General features: G+C 33.6%; 1 protein-coding gene across 1 annotated transcript; it reads right to left on the reverse strand.

Annotated features, from left to right (window-relative positions):
* Positions 1 to 3,387: 3,387 nt before the first annotated feature.
* On the reverse strand, positions 3,388 to 8,270 carry LOC128206474 (perlucin-like protein). Its single transcript, XM_052908907.1, has 2 exons — positions 7,901 to 8,270; positions 3,388 to 6,590 (listed from the first exon to the last, which is right to left on the reverse strand). The coding sequence occupies exons 1-2, from the start codon at positions 8,207 to 8,209 to the stop codon at positions 6,216 to 6,218; spliced, it is 684 nt and encodes a 227-aa protein (XP_052764867.1). The 5' UTR covers positions 8,210 to 8,270; the 3' UTR covers positions 3,388 to 6,215.
* Between the last annotated feature and the right edge of the window lie 13,052 nt (positions 8,271 to 21,322).

Below are 21,322 nucleotides of genomic sequence, written 5' to 3' on the forward strand. Positions count from 1 at the left end.
AAGTTCTGAACAATCGCTCATGTATCATAAACAAATTAACAATCATGTTGTTCATGAAGTAGTTAACTTTAACTTAGTTCTGAACAATCGCTCATGTATCATAAATAAAATAGTGTATGTCCTTGATTGTATGTCAGCAAACCTGCTCATATCTACTCAGTTACTATAATTAGCACAGGTGCAGTACACAACGAGTGCACAATGTGTAACGACCTTGACTCGGAACTGTGGGTGTAAGTAAGGTCGAGTTTGTAACTTATTTTTTCTATCATATATTATCATATCGTTATAAACGTAATATATTTTATACTGCTTTCTACCTCTTTGAACATACCGCAAAGGAAGGGACAGTAGTCTGCGTAGCTCAGTGTCGTAATTGTCTTGTAAGAGTTTAAGTACATGGATGTACCTAAATTAGCTTAATTGTTATGGCTTATTATTTGATTCAAAATAACAGCAATATTTCGATAAAAAACAACAACAGCTAGTGGTATCGTGCTTTTTCACGCTACTGAAGTATTGTTCTGATCTAGTAAACGGTTTATTCATATGCTGCATACACTTATATTTTATGTAATAGTATAAATATAAGCAGAATACACCAACCATATTATCTTAAGATCAATACAAATGATGGAATATTATTATTGTTCAGAGAAATTTAAAATCAATGAATAAGCAATGTTTAGAATACTATTTTATTTCTGTTTGATAGTTCTGTATTATTTCTTTTAAAACAAAGAACATAAAAAAATTGTTTATTGACTTACTAGCAGCCCAAAATAACTTTGTTTCTCATTGTCTGTCTGTATGTCTACTCAGCTACCTAAATAACGTAGACTTGACACATGTTTACTTTTACCCAGGTCTGTGTATGTAATGCCAAGGTTGCAACTGTTGTTTGCCATCATATCGTAATTTAAATGTGTGTTTTTTTTTATACTTTTCCTACTTCTCTAAACCTATTGATAAGGGACATTAGTCTGCACAGCTCAGTGTGGCATTGAAAGACTTTGGGTCCATAGATTTAACTAAATTAGAGTTGGATTCGAAATAGATGCAAATTTTAGTTTCGATTTAAAACAACAGCAAGAGGTTACGTGTTACTTCATGTCACTGAAAAAATCTGGTATGGTACACGTTTGATTTTACGTAATTGTATGAATATAAGCAGAAGTTAATAACACTAAACATATTATCTCAAGATCAAAATAAAATGCAGGATTATGATTATTGTTTGGAGAAAATTAAAATTAATTAGGAGTGTCGAAATTATGTTTAATTGCGCTTGGTAATTATTTGATTATATAGGTTCTAGATACTCTCAGTTTTTTTTTTAATTTCATTCGTCTTAATAATCCACATACTATGAGAACGGCTGGTACGGAAGGTTACCCCCTAACATACGTTCGACTTTGATCATAATTTTATCTTGATATCGTTGAAGAGCCGGTCCTTCATTAATAACTGTTTGAAACGCGTTCATATTTTCACATATTTTCGTTTAAGAAATAAACAGAATTTTCATATTTATTTATGAATACCAGAGCTTTGCTGCTGGATATTTTCATGAAATGGATCCTTCCGGTGTTTATATTCTAGATAATAATTAATTTAATGGTGCACATGCGCGTTGTTCTTGCGTGCGGTGCCCGTTAGGCCTTGTTTTATAAAGAGGGGATACGTTATAATATTAGCAACTTGGATTGTCCATGTAGTTTCAAATTTGAAAAAGGGAACCTAATTATTAGATCTGTATGTTAATAGGAATACCTTAATCATAAAGCGTTACCATTTTGGTCGAAAGCAAACTGTTTACCCTTTTGAGTGTCTGCAAATTGTATGGTGAAGGGGGATGGTAGAAGATGCATTCGGCGATTTCATATATCTTAGATTAACCTCTATTAATTTTGATTACATAATAAGTTCAAACATAATAACAAGTAGACAGAGACGTCACAAAGAATCATGAGTGTCAATATTTGCGAGTATGAGATGGCAAGAAAAAGCTCAACAAGCAATCAAAGTGACCATTTACAGAATTGAGAAGTAAGCATAAATGCTTTTTCTTAGTCTCTCTTCTAACGCATTACAAGCAATCGAGGGTTATATTTATAGATGCGACAAAAACAAACCCAAATGGCGTATCGTATAATCAAACGTTTAGCTCAATATTAAGTTACATATCTTATTGTCAGCTTTGTTTGCAAAGTCAAATAAATTCTGCCAAAACTAGCCACTTACAGCCTTAGTTTCGAAACAATACTTAAATTTACATATTAAAAACAATAATTCGAAAAAGCAATGGAAGGATATATGAGTTGACTAGGTGGGGTAATGAAGGACATGTTATCCCAGTATGAGGACCTATATGAGGTGGTAGATGTATGTCTCTCCTACAACACCTAATAGGTGGTGCTCCGCCTTCTGCACTCTAGTGAGTACCAGATCAAGCCGAAAAACGTTTATTGTGTCTTTTTTTTAATTTTTGGCTATCTTTGCAATTGGTATAAGCGAGTTAACGAGTTTTCCCAGTATGATGACGTATACGAGGTGGTAGGTGAATGTGTCCCATACAACACCTTAATTGGTATTCCGTCTTCTTCACTCTAGTGAGGACCTTCCCTAGCCGGAAAATGATTATTGTTTCAATTTTTGTCCAATTTTGGCCACCCTTCCAAGTGGTTTAAACATGTTAACGAGAATGGCTACCGACCAATATGGGGTGGTAGGTGCATGTGTCCGCGAAGGCCGGCCATAGATAATATCTTGTAAGGCGTTATATGTATACAGTGTTTAAAGAGTATTATGAAGATTACAGAAACCTGCGTTTGGAATGTATGGACTGCTGAGATCAGTCACTCCCTACATCGGTCACAGTGTCGTTATTTATAAACTGGTCATGTGTGCTCTTTGCGTTTAACAGACGAGTCATATTATAAGATTTTTCTACTATCATATACAAATGTAATGATTACTCACTCTTTGGTAGTCAGGGTTAGTATTGAATATCTCTGTAAAACAAATCTAATTACCGCAGATACCCTAAATTTTGATAGGCAAATTTATATTTAAAACATGGAAAGGTTAAAATTGTTTTTAATCAACTACTATGACCATCATTAATGATATTAGTTTATATCTGAGGACCTATATCTAGTATGCTTCGTTTCAGTCCAAAAATGCAATATCACAATACAAACCGAATGTTCACTTCGACACCGAATATGTATTGCGTTGCGGAAATCGATCATATGTTCAGAGACCGTCGTATATTAAATGTAAAAATATACAGAAAAAAAAAATGAATAAATAGTTTATTATTACAAAAGCACATTTTCTAAACAAGCAACATTGAATTTGACAGTGCATATTATAATCATAACTTATCAAATGCCCTAGCAATGTTTTTGTTAATTTTGGAACACGCGTTTGGGAAGAAGTGTGAAATTATGTCATCGAGGGAGTCATAAGGTTTTGTGCATGATTTGTGTATTTGGGACCGGCTATTGGCTCCACTCATCGACTTGTTGGGGTTTCGATGCGGTATATTTTATATGAAAAAGAAGTTATCATAATAATGATAATAATAATAATAATAATAATAATAATAATAATAATAATAATAATAATAATAATTATAATAATAATAATAATTATAATAATAATAATTAGCCAAACCTTGTAAAATAACAAGTGAAACACCGACGTTTCTGACGTCACGTAAAAACAAGACGCAATTACGGCATTAAAGGAAGCAGTTCCTGATGTATATGGTATATGTTTAACCAGTTTGATATATACTCATTATAACATTATAAATGGGTACGTAGTATTACTTTTGAACCGAAGTGTTACGTTCAACACAGGTCTATATTTGCAACCTCTGAATCTGATAATGATTATGGAGACGGTAGTCAGTGTAAACAAACATGTTTTACCAACTGTTTACAACTAGGAAAATAATTGTAACTTAATAAATTGTCATCAACATATGGATGTTGTTATATCAAGACCTTCGGAGATTGATGGAATCTAACAAGTTGAATCAAGTATTTAGCTAATTGCTTATATTTAAATATTTATGCGCAAAGCTACAGAAACAAGCTCAGTAGCAAAAAGTTTAAACATAAACCCGGTTCAATGGCACTTTGTAAACGCCAAAGACATAGATAATAAAATCACAAACACGAAACGTGGAAGAACAGCACAAAACTCCACAAGTACCACAGTGCATACATACTAGATATAAAAAACTAGGTATGTTTATCAAGGATTGTTAGGTACCGCCTTGGAACGATTAGTAAAATGTAAATTTACTGGGGGTTTAAACCAGTTTATGTGCACAAACCTCACTCTTTTCCCAACAATCCTAAATAAAGATAAAATGCAAAAGGTAAATCTTATCAAAGTATGCATTAACTTGAGGAAACTTAACAATAAAACAAATAATAAACATATAGGTAAACCCCAAGTACTTCTATGATTAGAGATCTGAACTCTATCTGCAAACGGAGGAATACAATTCAGATCACCTAATGCAGACACTTTTCAAAGAACGATGTAGTCATTGTTTGAAACTATGAACATCACACACAGTTTGCCTTATAAAATAAAAGGTTTAAAACTGTGTGATCATAGAGTTTCATAATAATAAGCATCATTGTACTAAAACTGGGAACAAATAAAGAAACCATTATTAAAAATAAAAGCGACATGAATTAGCTAATATTTCCTTCCAAATGATTTGAACATGTACAATTGTTGAAGAAAATGAATTCACATGCCAAAACACTCCGAGTCAGCCAAAAAGGTTTCAGCCAAAAAAGGTTTTAAAGATAACATGAATTAGCCAAATCTTCATAAAATCAAAGGACTCAAAGTTTAGTTATGTAAGGATGCTATATTCAACCCTATATTTTATTTTAGGAATTCATCTTAAAAAAACTAGAAGGCAAGTGCTCTTCAAAATATGGCCTTTATATCCACGGTTTAAATAAAATCCAAGTTATTCATTTAGTCTATCTGCCCATTTACCTGCTGGAAACATTTTAATTTTACAAATTTTCTTTAAAACATCACCATAAAAATCTGGATGAGCAATACTATTAGCAATCAGCGATTTAAGACTACTATTGTACTTTGAAATGAGATTATAATGACCACAATATACGTCTATATAATGCTCAATTTTTGTTTTGTAAACGTAGCATAACATTACAGATATGATTTCAACAATGTTATTTCCCCTTTGACAATTAATTTTGAAAGCGTTATGAACGCGCTGCTTATTGAAGTATTTAAGTTGTTTTGCATGTCAAATTAAGACCTCAGAGTTATTTACATGACACCATGCAAATGTTACCTGTAGGTGATTTGACTCCATTAGCTATATAGCTATTTACTTTGTTGTCATTAACACACTCATCGGGCAATTAAACTCAACTGATTGGAATAATTTGGAATAATTAATCATATGTTACAAACATTTTAAAAAGATAAAGTGATCTTCAGCAATAACATTGATAACCTCTTAATTATTAACATTACATATTATACACTTATTAAATGGCTTTTACGAGAACGTACAATACAGGATTAAAACTGGTCTTAATTGGCAAAACACACGGTGTGTTATCAATGCACCACTGGTTCATTTTAAATCATTTTTATTTTTTTTAAAAATGCATATTTCTAGTCCGGTTCAACGAAATGCAAACATGTTTCCTATCGTAACAGCATGGCTTGTAACTTTCGGAAAAATCGGCTGATGTTTGCGTTATTTTTTTCGATAATTAATATATCAATCAAGCGAAGTAAAGAAGGAAATTACTTCTTAAATAAACGTGTGTTTTTTGTTAAAATGCCCGTAGCCATAGTATAACGAGTTGTTGTAACACATTTTTTCACCAAAGCTTTTTACAGTATATAACTTTAACCGAAATGTAATTAACCCATACTATAGCTATTATATACTTAAAAATCATTCAATATGCATATGTGACAGCAAATATGGTCAGACATATCAGCCAGCAGTCCTTAACCTTAACATTTTAATATCATTTTTAAATATTTGTATTAGTGTATGTTGGTAGGTCTATTTAAATAAAATAAATCCTGTATATTGATGGGTTTATATCCACACAATTTTTAAAGTGTATGTTCATAGGAACAGTTATGGCCCTGTATGTTAATGTATTTTTATGCACAACTGTTTACTCGCACACGTATGCATGTAGATCGCTATCACAAGGATAGTCCCCCCATCCGCTGCTGGATCGAAGAAGACAGTTATTTTGATTGTCACCAACGTAATCATTTAGCCAGAGCGTAAAGTTCCACTCCGCTCCAGTAACCCAACGCCACGAGCCTTCCAGATCTTTGTCCGACGCTCCAAGCCAAGCAAATTTGTGTTCCAACGTTTGAATAAGTTTCCAAACAAACTCATCCTCATCCTCATCCGTGACAACAGCTAGCGTTGCTCCTAAGTTCAGACAGCTATTTCGGGCATCGTGCCAGTTCAGTTCTTCAGTCGAAAGAAAGTAGCAGGAACTTTCGTAGGAATGCCAACCCTCCTCACACCCAGCATCCTGCCAAGAAATAATCGTTTTTAGTGTATGCTGCATAATTAGTAAATTGGGGGAACATGAGTTTTAATGGAATTTACATCAAATGGACTAAATACAATGTCACAGGTCAACAACACTACATTAAGTTGCTGCATGTTCATATACTTTCAATACCAATTGTACATGCGTTCTACATTGTAGCTCTGTGTATTCCACTACCGGAAGAAGATGGAATGGGACAGACCGAAACAGATTTTCGTTTACCGTTCCTTGCACGCCCATTGAAACAATTGAAACAGCGAGCATTGAAGACCCAACTCAAGAAAAAGAAGGGTCATCACTAATACATTTGGCCAAAAAGTGTTTTTGAGTATACTATTATTATAGACAATTTATCATAAATTTAAAAAAACAATAGAAGAAAAACATTGTTGTTCAATCGAAAGATTAAAATTATTTTTTAGTTTAAAAATGTATTATATAAATCAAATGGTTTAAGATATTTTATATGTTGCATATTATTATACGTAATTTTTATGTAGAAGAGTCTCATTGAAATATGTATTTTGACGTATCGTAAATGTTTATATATAACACATGATTGTTTGCGCATATGGTAATGTTATCAGTGTTTAGAACATTTTTTAAAATAAAACAAATATATTAAACGAAGTAAATGGTATGAATGGAATAAGTACTGAAGACGAAGGGTCGACAACACTGAGGACGCGACGGTTACGACAGCGACAGGGGTTGTGGTTAACACTGGTTACGGGACTATAAAAAGTAACGAATTCGGTACCAATGTACAGTGAGAAATATAAATTGTAACGTAATAAAAAGAAAAGCGACTCATAGGTAGCATTCATTTGTAACGTTAAGAATAGAAATGACGACGGGATTGGTACAAATAATAACGAGGCTAATTGATTGTTGTTTGATTTATGCAAACAAATAAATTAACCATAACAAAGAAATAAATCAATCGTAACATTTCTGCCCGTCTGTGGCCTAAAACATGAATATGTTTTTATAATTGTGTGGAACCATTTTAAAGAACATATTAACATTATACAGTTTGTCATCGACTTTGTACAATTTTATTTTCGATTAAAAAAATAATAGCGCTTATGATGCAAAAGTCATTTATTTCATTGTTTAAATTCAATGCCACCATACCTGGCTGAAATGTTTTTATTTTATCGTCAGCCACTCTACCTGACCACAAACACCTCGCAATGTTTGTGTTCCGACTTAGTTTAAGAAGGCTCCATTGGTTGTCTGTCAACATACCGGAATTGCAAATGCATCCGAGCTGTTTTTCAACATACCCTGTTAACATAGACCTTCCATTCGTTTGCTGACATCCATTCAACCGTTCCCAATCTATCGCGTGATATCAGTTCACACGCGCCTGTACCGCTGTTGTAGCGCGCTGCGTAACATACTTCGCTGGAAGTGTGCTGATAACCAGCACACAAGGTCAGGCACTGGACAGCCGACGGCGCAGTGCTTAACTCCAAAGGTTTTCCCTTCAGTGTTGATGTCCCATTGTGTCTCTTATAGGCTTTGGTTGATACGGAGCCAAGTGCATTTGCAACGAGCTGTAGTAGCAAAATACAGATTTGGATAAAGTCCATTTCGATCAGACACAGGTCGCGATAAATATTGCAGTCGTCGATTAATACTGAACAGCGTCGTTCGACGGTTTGCTTCAAACTGAAGGCGGCACGCTGCCTCAGTAATATATGGCTGATATATGCAGCCTTGACGACCAGTTGCGCAAACTCGTTAAAACATAATAGCTTATTCAATATTCGTTTATCGGAGCTTCGCAAGCTGTGTAACCAAAGGTCCATGAATAAACAATGTAGTAATGTCACTGTTTCATAAAACAAAGGCTATCTCTCACACTGATTTTTCTGTTTACTATCGAAATGCAATTGCATCACATTGCAAAAAAATCGTGGAAATTTGCAATAAAATTAATAATATCAATAATAGTAATAATAATAATAAATAATATTAATAATAATAATAATAATAATAATAATAATAATAATAATAATAATAATAACAATAATAATAATAATAATAATAATAATAATAATAATAATAACAATAATAATAAGAAGAATAAAAATAATAATAATAATAATAATAGTAATAATAATAATAATAGTAGCAATAATGATAACATACAATTTATAAGCATTGAACTCACCTGAAGGTATACATGAGTTATAAAACATTTAATAATAATAATAATAATAATAATAATAATATTAACAATAACAATAATAATAAGAAAAAGAATAAAAATAATAATAATAATAATAGCAATAATGATTACATACAATTTATAAGCATTGAACTCACCTGAAGGTATACATGAGTTATGAAACATTTACTATGATCGACAACAAAGACTTGCTCTCTAGCGGCCAAGGTTACTCATCAAACTGCGCATGTGCACACGAGCACTTTACTTATCAGTTTTGAATAAGCGTCATTTTATATAAAATTGTCAATAAAATGCATACAGAAGGGAGATATGACGAAACGAATGAAATGACAGAAACATGCATAGGTAAGAGACATTACATATCATACTACACTTCAAAGCAATACAACTACTCTGAATTCAAACATGTCACAATTTTACATGCCACATACTTTGTGTGCAATACTTTGTGTTGTGTATATACGTATATCGATTTCAGATGTTGTATAAGTAATGTATAATAGTATTTTGTGTGTGCTAGAGTCTCTTATAACTTATACACTGAGTGGCAATGCATGTTTTAAGGTATATTTATTATGTGATGTATATATGTCGTATTGATGAGACTTGAATAAACTATCAAATATACTCCACCAGGAATAAAACGTGTCATCTTACGTTTGTAAGCGGACCGTGCACGAAAATTTCGAGTAATCCAACTAGCCGATACATTGTATTTAGAAAGGACATGATAATAATTTAAACTATAATATTTATTTATTTATAAATATGTATTTATTTATTTATTAATGCATTTATTTGCTCACTTATATATGCAATACACTTATCGTCGTATAAATCCGATACAGGTTCTCGTTTTTTCTTCAAAAGTGTCCTCTTACAGTAGTTAGAAGCCGTTTCAGAAATATCGAAAAATAGCTTACGGTCCGAAAATGTATAAGTCCTGTTCAAACCTTTCCACCAACTTCCAATGATCATCCAATGAAAACCTTCCAACCAAGCTGCCATACCGCATCTACAGTTTAGTCAGTGGACAAACTCCTCCATCCACATACTCTGAAGAACTCGTCTGTAGCGGTAAGACGTCCGGTTCAAGTCGGAAGAAGGCGTCTGTGGGAAGGCAGGAACAAAAACAGGGATACAGGGAGTAAATCCCGATATCTTACGGCGGATGAAGTTGAACGCGTTGACTTTAGTTGGAACAAACACCTTACAGTTCGCCTTTTTGGCCTCTGCTGACGTGCCGAGCTTATGCAAATGAAATCTCCGAATAGGTTCTGTATCTTGTGACTAGCTCAAAGGATATTTTTGACCCTGGAAGATGCTGGATCTTTATACTTTACCAGCTTCCAATTATGATCGCACAACGATTCTTTTGGCGTCACATCTACGTACTGTGAAAGGCTCGAATGAAGGAGATGGCTCGGACGAGACCACAAACGCCTGAAAACATCTAAGCTTCACCACTGAAGACGACAAACACATTGTCCAGAAATTTGCATCGATGCTGGCAGGTTTAGGCTTGTACTTCATCATCTTCTTTCGGTGGTCAACAAATGATTCATTGCCTTGCTAGAATAATCACTGTCCTAAGACATGCATGTTAAGGGTTCCACAACAAGGCGCCGACGCAAACAACCAGTAACCACCTAATTACGTCCCAGGTTAAACCAAGACAAAATTCCCCTGACATTAACCCAGCACGAGAACGAAACCGGTCCGAGTCCCCCGCGAATTGTGCGCTTCAAATCGCTTTGAGTAAACATATAGGACTCCGCAAAAAGGCAATCTGAACAACAGTGACCCTATTACGTCCCAAGTTAAACCAATGGTGCCTACCCTAGTGTGGATTTTCGCATTGCAGACTTTGTTTAAACAGTCCAAGTAGCGACTCACCCAATTTCTGGTGTTCAGGCTGTACATGGAGCAGTATCTCGTCGCTAAGTAAGTAAGATACTATAATATTGCTGAAAACATGAGTATAGAAATGTGCATAAATATTTGAAGCATGGAAAGTTGTTTCGTCAATACAATGGTTAATATGATTTAGAAATATGTCGTCAAATAAAAACATGCTTATTCAATGTGACACTAAAAACATACTTCTATGTATAAACACGTATTCTTTTCTTTTAATTTGCCAATGAACAAAATTTAAAATCGTCTTTAATTAGGACACGTCTCAAGGAGAGTTTCGAATATTGACCCAGAGTTTTGGACTTGCATCAACCAGGGTTCATTGTTGATATATAGTATAGAAAGAATAACTTAAAAAGATCATTGCCAAAACCAAACGTAATAGAGCTGATCTATTTGTAGACTTTGTTTCTTTTATAAATTCAGAGATTTATTTAAATTAACTGAAGATGACCGAAAAGTTGCTTATTACTAGAACAGAAGCAGAAATAATCGGCCTAGTTAATACTTTTACAATTTACAGCTAACAAAAGTGTTATGACCATGATTATTTAAACTGTTAAGAAGTGATCGTTAGGAATATATTTCTAACGACAACATTAACCTTAAGTCACACTCAAAGTTATTGCTCTTATATTTTTCTTTCATTAACATACAAACATTAATATTATTTTCAACTAATGTTTCTACAACTGAACTCAAAAATGAATCATGTATTACAATCGGTCTTTCATTTGTTCAGTTATATCTCTAAAATTAATTATCATGAACCCAACTAAAATAGCAGAATATATTTACACTTAAAGAAGGTATCGGATCATATAAATGTTTAAATTATTATAATAATAGTACACCAGGCATTAAACCACCTAAACAAAATACCAGAAATTATTAATTAACTATTTCGTATTTGACGAGATACAGATACAATTGCGGTACCAATACCAGACAATTGAAGACAATATATGCCAGAACTCGCTTAATATCGACCAAACTCGGCCAATATCAACAAAACTCGACTAATATGAGTTTCCTCCATTTTAATTGGCTACAAAACTCGCCTAATATAGGATTTGAGAAATGGGTCATTTTCATTGGCTGTCGAAACTCGCCTAATATGAGAAATATGATGGAATTTTTTTTAAAGGTAGCCATTTTGTTTTCCGTTTTCCGACTGTTTTGAAAATTCTGTGCTTCGTATAAACGTATTTGGAATACTTGAACGTATTGAATGATTAAACGACTTTGTAAGGTTTGATATTACAGTTGTATTTAACCCGTTGAAGGATTTTACGAATATTTTGATTTTGTACACCGACAAAATGGACGACGAGGGTAAAACATGACGTTTTGGCAAACGCTTAACGAAATTAGGAAGAAAAGACATGCTTCCTTACAATGTACAGTGCTTTATTCATAAGTATGTACAATGTCACTTTAAGGATGTATGTCAAAATCAACAAAGTCAAGTCTAGAAAATCAGACACCCTGAATGAATAAGGGATACATAAGGGTTCAATGTAAACTAAAGGTAAGTTATAAGAATGTTTTCAACCGAAATGGTAATAGTTAATTAATAAAATACTTATTAATTAGGTTATTTCATATTGGCCCTGTTATTTGTCCTCGGTCAGCTGTATTTGCATTCGCCCTTTCTTTAAGAAAATAAAGATAAGGATATAGAATCATTTTAACAATATTTTAATCCCCATGAAAACGTTTTGTTACTACATTGTTTACCTTTGCACATTTTAAGTTCGGTGACAAGAAATAGTAATTAGCGCCATGTTTATATCAATCTGTAATACAAACATGAGTGGGGAAGGCCAAGGATTAGAACGTTCAAAAATGTATTTATCTCTTTGTTTCGATGTTAAACATTTTTAAAAAATCTATTACCGTTCCATTTATTTCAAATGGAATGTTTAGTCGACAATATGATTTGTTTGTGTGCAAAATGCATCATCTTATCAAAATTGTCGTTAGGCCATTTGATGATATATTTGCAAAATGAATAGATATTAAAATAATTGTGACTTTAAAATTTATTTCCTTATACAAAAATACAACAACGATTTTCCACACAAAACGACGATGTTGTCGGGATAGTGTCAAGCAGTTATGCACACACAACAGTTACTATTATTGTAATTCCGTAGCATTTCTGCACTTAGATACAAAGATTTTTGATTGAAGTTGTATACAAATTATATTTCTTAAAATTTGGTTAATTTTTAAACACCACTTAACATGCGAATGATAAAGATTTGAATTAATACCTTTATCAATAAGCTCATTTATTTAAATGGTGTGGTTTGTTACTTCAAACCAACAGTTGCATTGTTGTATTTCGACGTGACATGAAGACTCGAAACAAACCGATATTGTAAACATAATTAAACTATGTTAAATAACTTGCACTCATAAGACCATCACCCTCAGAAAAGAGTGTCGATTTAAAACTGGTAATCAGTATTTCATAAACATGCTTACTATCACCAGATTCATACATTCAATATTAAATTGCTCCCAAGTTGCAAACACCTTATAAGTATTCTATTTAAATCAAATAAGTGACCTAACCTTAGTTTATTCACAAATCGAGTTATTGATTTGAGATTTACTTAAACTGACACATCTTGAGTTGTAAAATGTTCAATTAAATAACACTTAAAGCAAATCAATGGTCTCAATAAACAACATTATGTCGAAGTGAGTATTTTTGTTGTTGTTTGGTGATTGTTGAAATAAATAAACTAACATAATCATTATGTACATAGCTTGAAAATGTTGTCGCTAATATAAACAATACATGCCAACATGCACCTAGAAACAAATCAAAACAATAAAATCAATACAAAGTAATCATAATTTTTGGTTACACTTTATAAAGTATTTATAGTATGCCATATAAAATTATGTTAATATATGTGTGAGCATGAGAGCGTGTGTAAGTGAATTCGTGCGTGCGTGTTAGTGTGCGCGCGTAGTGTGTTTGTGCTTGCGTGCGCTCGTACATGCGCGCGTGCGTGATTGTGTGCGTGCGTTCATGCGTGACTGCAGCTATATGTGTGAGTGAACGTGCGAGTGTGCATGCGTGCGCGCGTGCGCGCGTGCGCACGTGCGTGCGTACGAGCGTGCGTACGAGCGCGTGTGCATGCATGCGTGCGTTCGCACGTGCATGCGTGGATATGTGTGTTTGTGTTTGGATACACACTATCAAAATATATATTTTTTATCTTTCTGTTCCTTTATACATTAACTCCCATATTGGAATGGTAACAAGAAGAACCGGCGTATCCGTTCTAGAACTACACGCTATTCATTCAACTTTGTTCATAACAGCATGGTACAAAACAGTATACATACTGTTTATATCACTTGAAAATATCAGATTATTCATTTCCTAATGCCCTTACTGGATAACTTTAAATGTGTCTAACATTTGATTGGTCTGTTCTGAAGAAAACAAATCAAAACTTAAGCCGGATATACATTTTGGAAATCGCCTATTTAAAACCTATTTTTCAATCCGAAAAATATTTTTACCATTCAAATGGAGATCAGGTTTTATACAGTTTATGTAATATGCTGAAGTTAGAACTGATTTAACAGGTCACAAGGGCAGAAAATTTACAAAAATGTGATCGTGACAAGTTTCATTCCTTACTGTATACGCGAAATGATTTATTTGAAAAAGTACTTTTAAAAAAGAGATATGACTCTCGAACTAATATAAAATGTAAATAATGTAAAAAAAAGACCTGTCCACCGGAAGAATCAACACATTAAACACTTGTGAATATTAGATTATCCTATGACATAAACACACAGTAATCATGCAGTCAGTTTACGATTTTCCTTCGTGCTAACTGCTTGAAAGCTTAATATTCTAAAAATCACTGAATCCTTTCAAATTTTTGACAATGAACTCTCTTGTCCCTCTTCAATTATTTTATTTACTACTGTTAATGTAATGTTGGCACTTATTGTAAACTGCGTCGCTTTCGAATCAATATCTTCTTGTCGTTGAATTTCCATTAACGACTGCACACGTTCCTCATATCGATCTTCCTTTTCCATTTCCTCGCTTGTTATCAAAGTATCTATATACTCAGTAGCCGATAAGGGACTAGGTCTAAATAAAATTTCTTCCAGAGTGTTGTTGCAAATGCTTGTTATCTTCAACATTTCACTTACAGCTTCTGTGGGTTTTTTTCAAATTCTTTGGTCTTATGTAGTAAAACCGTTTCAAGTGATGGCAGTTTCTCACCTGCATCTGTATATTTTTGCTTCATTTCCTCGTAAATTCTTTTTTCTGTGACATGTTCAATCGTATAAATGTATGGTGAGTTGGTGTGTCTCGACCAATGTCATTTTCTAGGACAGTAACTGCAATATCCGTTTGACCCCATTGCATTGCATTTTGATTTGTGGTTATCGTCTCTTATATCACAATTTTCATGACATGTCAAATTGCAATTTCTGCAATTTGCGGAATGCTTGTTGGGGGGGGGGAGATTTTTGTGCACTGGTCTTGGAAGTTTAACTGTGTACTCAAAGGTTTTATTCTCTCTGATGATACTTTGAGTTTTTTCAAAGTCTTGGAGTTTTTGCTCGATTTCATTCATGTTTGCAAGACCTTGGTCAACCAATGGCATCAAGTTTCTCTTCGTTGTTTCGAGTGATGTAAAACGTTTTTTGTCATTTCAAGACTTCTTGGCGAAAGCGTTGTCAGGAATGTAAAGAACTGCTCACTACTTTTTAACCCTAGATTCCAAAACATTCCTGAAAACCTGCTACTGCTCGTGGATTTTTTTTCTGCGAACAATGCAGACTTGTTAAATCTGAAGCTTTCTCAAAATGGTAGTGTTGATGTCTTTAAGGCGTGAAGTTCAGGTGGTTCCTTTCCGTCGGCAAACGTTATCAACGTGCAGATTATATTTTCAATGTCTTTTCCAAACAAGGACATTATCTGATGAAATATGTATCTCTGAACTGTTGTTAGTCTTGCGTCCGGTGATTTGACTAGGAAGCAGACGGCATCAATTTCTGTCACTCTTTTCAGAGGTTCTTCGGAAAACAAATGTCGAATCTGATGGATGAGCTCCTGGTTGTTTATTTTCTGATCGAGCAGGGATTTGAAAATACTTTCAATATGTACCCTTTTCACGCGTTTTATCATTGAAATTATAGGATTCCTCAAATTTGTAAATTTGTCACCAACAAATGGTCGGTTTGGCGTTTGGTTTCCTTGTATGGTCTGTTTCGTTTACAAATATGTTTTGTATTGTCTAAAGAAAGCCATCTAAGTTCGGATAGTTACTCGTTGGTTAAGAATGCTGTTATGCACCTTCAAGTATTTGTGATTTGAGAGAAAAAGCACAGCAATTTATGTCATTTGTGCGGAGCCCAGTCAAGGTAGGCAAAAGAGTCAAACCAGCGTAATCACCTTGAGTTCTATCCATATACACTCAATATCTGCATCATGCATCATTTATGCTAAGGTTTCTTTAACATATTAAATAACATCTACATAAATATCAGTGACACTATCCTTACCTTGAAGGAAGTGAAATGTGGTAACAGTAAGTACTTTGTATCGATGGATTGTAGAAGCCAAGTTTTAGAATAAGCTTTTTAAGGTTCAGCTTACATAATGACCTATTGTGAAATGGGTTTTGAAAATTGTAATGAACATAAGACAGATTGTGCGATAATTTCGAAACTAACCGGATAGAGGAAAGTGTTGGACCTAAATTAGTATGCACATCACTAATCGGAATCTCAATAGTAACACTCTAGGAAAAAATATCAATGATGAGTAATATCACAGCATATTGATGAGCATTCTCTTTCATAATAGGTTAAATAATGCTAAACATATTGCTCTGGTGAAAGAGAATAATTGATTTATCAAATAACCATTTATTTCATACTCTTTGGAGTTTATAACGCCTCATTTTTTTAAACGTAGATATGCATAAAATCTGGTCAGCAACCCGGCCTGAAATTTTAAAATATGATAGGAATGAAAATGGGGGAGGTTAATGAAGCTTCTTAATTGGGAACGTCTTGGTTCCACGTTTAATACCTTGTGAATATTTACGTTTTTCATGATTCGATAATTAGATATAAAATAGTTACCATAATATGTTAGCGAATGAGCAGTAAATGAGTTCAATGTTGTTTGCTGTTTGACGAGTGTCTTGCAACTGACGCAGGATCAATGTTAGAATAAGAAATGAAAAACACACACACACATTTATAGTAATAATATGGGACAGGCATGTCTGGAGGTTGTCTAAATAAGCATGTAAATATAACCTTGTTTGTGCGACAAAAACGAGTTGTGTTAATATCGAGAATTTAGTGACGTTACCAGTCGAAAACATATGTTGTTAAATGGTTTGCTGTATCGCCGAAATAAAAAAGTTTAGGTACTAGATTCTTATGAAAATGCAACATCTGCCTGCTACTTACATGTTCAAATTAAAGAGTCTAAAGGTAATGAAGCAAAAACATTTTTAAGGCAGTGAACACAGTCCAACCTGTTTAGCAATATACGGTAATAAATATAGTCGCTTAATATAGCATTATCCATTAGCATTAATAAGGCAATGTCAACAGTCTCAATAGCATAGCATTCGCAAGAACATTTATAAGGTAAAAGTTGCCGTAACATAAAGCATCAGCCAATAACACTTATAAAGTAGTAACTTCAGTCTCAATGATATAGGATTAAACCAATAGAAACCCTTAGGTAGTAACAATAGTCTCAGTGGTATAGCATTAGCCAATAGTATCTTATCTATTCTATAAGGAAGTAACTATAGTCTCTATGAAAACGCATTAGTAAATAGTACCTAAACGCTAGTAACAATAGTCTCAATGATATATCATTTTTCAAAAGCATCTATATGGTAGTAACTATAGTCTCAATGATACAGAATTGGCCAAAGGCATCTATACGGTAGTACCCATAGTCACAATGATATAGCATTAGCCAATAGGAACAATACGGTAGTTCTGATAGTTTCAATAATATAGCATTAGCCAATAGGAACAATACGGTAGGAACTATAGTCTCAATGATATAGCATTAGCAAATAGCATCTATATAGAAGGAATGGTATAGCATTAGCCAATAGAACCTTCATGGAAGTAAGTATAGTCTCAATGATATAGCATTATCCAAAAGCACCTATACGGTAGTACCCATAGTCTCAATGATATTGCATAAGCGAATAGCAACAATACGTTGGTTACTATAGACTCAATGAACTAGCCAATAACACTTATACGGTAGGAGCTATAGTTACAATTATATAGCATTAGCCAATAGTACCTATACGGTTGTCACTTAAGTGTCAATGATATAGCATTAGCCAATAACATTTATACGATTGTAACCATAGTCTTAATTATATAGCATTAGAGCCAATATCATCTTTACAATTGTAACCAAAGTCTCAATGATATAGCATTAGTCAATAGTATATATACGGTACTAATTATTGTCTCAATGATACAGCATTAGCCAAAAGCATCTATTATGTTGTCACAATAGTATCAATGATATAGCATTAGCCAAAAGCATCTATTATGTTGTCACAATAGTATCAATGATATAGCATTAGCCAGAAGTATCTATTAGGTTGTCACTTTAGTCTCAATGATATAGCATTAGCCAGAAGCATCTATTAGGTTGTCACAATAGTATCAATGATATAGCATTAGCCAGAAGCATCTATTAGGTTGTCACAATAGTATCAATGATATAGCATTAGCCAGAAGTATCTATTAGGTTGTCACAATAGTATCAATGATATAGCATTAGCCAGAAGCATCTATTAGGTTGTCACAATAGTATCAATGATATAGCATTAGCCAGAAGCATCTATTAGGTTGTCACAATAGTATCAAAGATATAGCATTAGCCAGAAGTATCTATTAGGTTGTCACTTTATTCTCAATGATATAGCATAAGCCAGAAGCATCTATTAGGTTGTCACAATAGTAACAATGATATAGCATTAGCCAGAAACATCTATTAGGTTGTCACAATATTATCAATGATATAGCATTAGCCAGAAGTGTCTATTAGGTTGTCACAATAGTATCAATGAAATAGCATTAGCCAGAAGTATCTATTAGGTTGTCACTTTAGTTTCAATGATATAGCATTTAATTTAGCCAATAACATCAGTACGGTTGTAATAATAGCCTCAATGATATAGCATTAGTCATTAACGTGAAACCTCTTTTTTGTATCTCTTTTTTGTCTACGGTTATTGCAATGTAGATGTCAATCTCTAGTTCAGTGTTTCCTATTGACTGTATGTTAGTGTTTTCATTTGATCCTTGTTCTGTTAACGATTATGGTTACAAGACTTGTCAACTTACATTATAACTGAATGAGTTTTTATTCGACCAAAGAAACTTATATATTTTATATTCTTCCTTTTTGGCCAAAAATATGGAATATCACAATATAAACTTTTATCCACATTTCATCTTCCCCATTTACATTCTTGCTATATTATGAAGGCTTGATGCGACTGGTTATTGGCATTGGGTCAATATCTAATTAAAATACTTAAACATTTTTGTTTTATGCTACAAGTGTTTAAAAATAAGAAGATTTTAAACATTAATAATTGGATGGATATGTTAGATTAAAGATTTTTGCTTCCATATGTTCTTATATTTCGCCTGTAAAATACTTAGTAAAGTACAAACGTTTTCCGTTCTGCTCAAAGGAAATATTATAACGCTATGATAAAAGTACGGCATTAAAGAAAACTGTGCCTAAGGTTTACGTAATATGAATAACTAAGACGATTTATTCTGTAACTAAAGGGCAATCGGTACCAATCTGAACCTAAGGGTTATGTTTAAATTATGTGGATTTTAGTATCTTCTAAATCTGATTGTGAGTTTTGAAATAGCATTCATGATTCGGGTACGGTAGTACAAGCACTCATTGTTTTCAAGTAGACATATTAATTGTATAACTAAATGAACAATAGTAGTCAATAAATGTATTATGTTATGTAACGTCCATTTGAAAACACTGTCAAGATGGAAAGAATCGAATAGCTTGAAATCCGTATTTAGTAAGCTGCTTATATTTTATTAAACACAAACGTCAATCTCATGTTCATATTCTGTTTTATAAACGTAACCTATTATTACAGTTTTGCTTTTCAATTGATTTAATTTCTCGCTTACACTGATTTATGAAAGCGTTTTCAATGTGCAATGTTTGATTAAAATACTGAGGTTTCACAAGTGAATGGAAAACCTCTGAATTATTAACATGACACAATGCAAGTATTACCGGTTGATGAATCGGCATATCAACTATGACATGACATTAATTAAATCTAGATGTTGAAACAAGCTAATGGAGTTGATTATTATTGATTATTCAAAATGTTTTAAACTTTTCAGTAATATTGAATGTTGTTATGTGTATGAATTGGATACTTCTGAAATATTTACACCGCACACAACAAATTGTAATCACTTGCTGAATTGCTTGCCAATCGTTTGTCAAAATAAATTGTCCGACGTCGGGAAAGAACCGGTGATTAATTACAGTTTCTTGGTCGTTCTCTTACCCTCTTTAAATACATAATTATACAAGGAATCCTATAAAAACGGGTTTCCACAACCTAAGAGTTCAAATACATGTATTAAATAGCCATACCTATCTCTTTTCAACAACGTAATGGTCTGAAACTTAGTAATTGTATGTATATATTTCCTTGTACCGTCGGTGCATATGAAACAATCTACACGTGGTTGTTCTCACCTGCGACATATAGAGCCACTTATCATCGGTGTCTTGAACCTTACTTGATCTACAATTCGGCTGTAATACAGGCCTGTCCCTGCAAAATTCTCGAGAAAGTGTCGTTCGTTTCCAGTGATGTAGCTTAGTTGTCAGTCACTTGTGGTCTCATCTGAGTCATCTCATACCTTTGAGCATATCACGGTATGACGATGAGCCACCTCATGAATACATTGTGCGGTTATGGTTGAAGCTAGAATAGTCCAAAGATACAGTATATTTAATGGCATCCGTTTAGCAAGTCACAAGAGTCAGAACCAGTTCAAAGACTTCTTAAAGAGTACCAATATGTGTAGCGGAACGCTTTAACAGAACCACTTGTGTTTGCTCGGCACGTTGGAAGATGCCCAAATTAGAAAACCTTACACCTCATCCGTCGTAATACATCAGGCCTTATGCATCATATCCCCATGTTTGGCCATGTCCTACCACGGACGCCTTCCTTGGAGTTATAATGTACGCATTGCCGCGTACACCAGAGTATGTGGATGTTTGCACTTAGGCAGGTGCTACGGTTGGGTGACGTTTATGACGTTTTAATGTGACATGTTTTTTGAATGTCATTGTTTGTACCATAAACGGTATGGTTTAAATGCAATACGACACGGGTACTCTATCTAGCCCTTAGCCTGTTGTTCAGTTATAAAGGAAATATATAAGGAAATAATTGCGGGGCTGGTGTCATTATCTTGGTATGAACGCAGTTGTGCTGGTCAAAGTGTGTGGAGTCCG

The sequence above is a fragment of the Mya arenaria genome, chromosome 10 (assembly GCF_026914265.1).
Source record: "Mya arenaria isolate MELC-2E11 chromosome 10, ASM2691426v1".
Lineage (NCBI taxonomy): Eukaryota > Metazoa > Mollusca > Bivalvia > Myida > Myidae > Mya > Mya arenaria.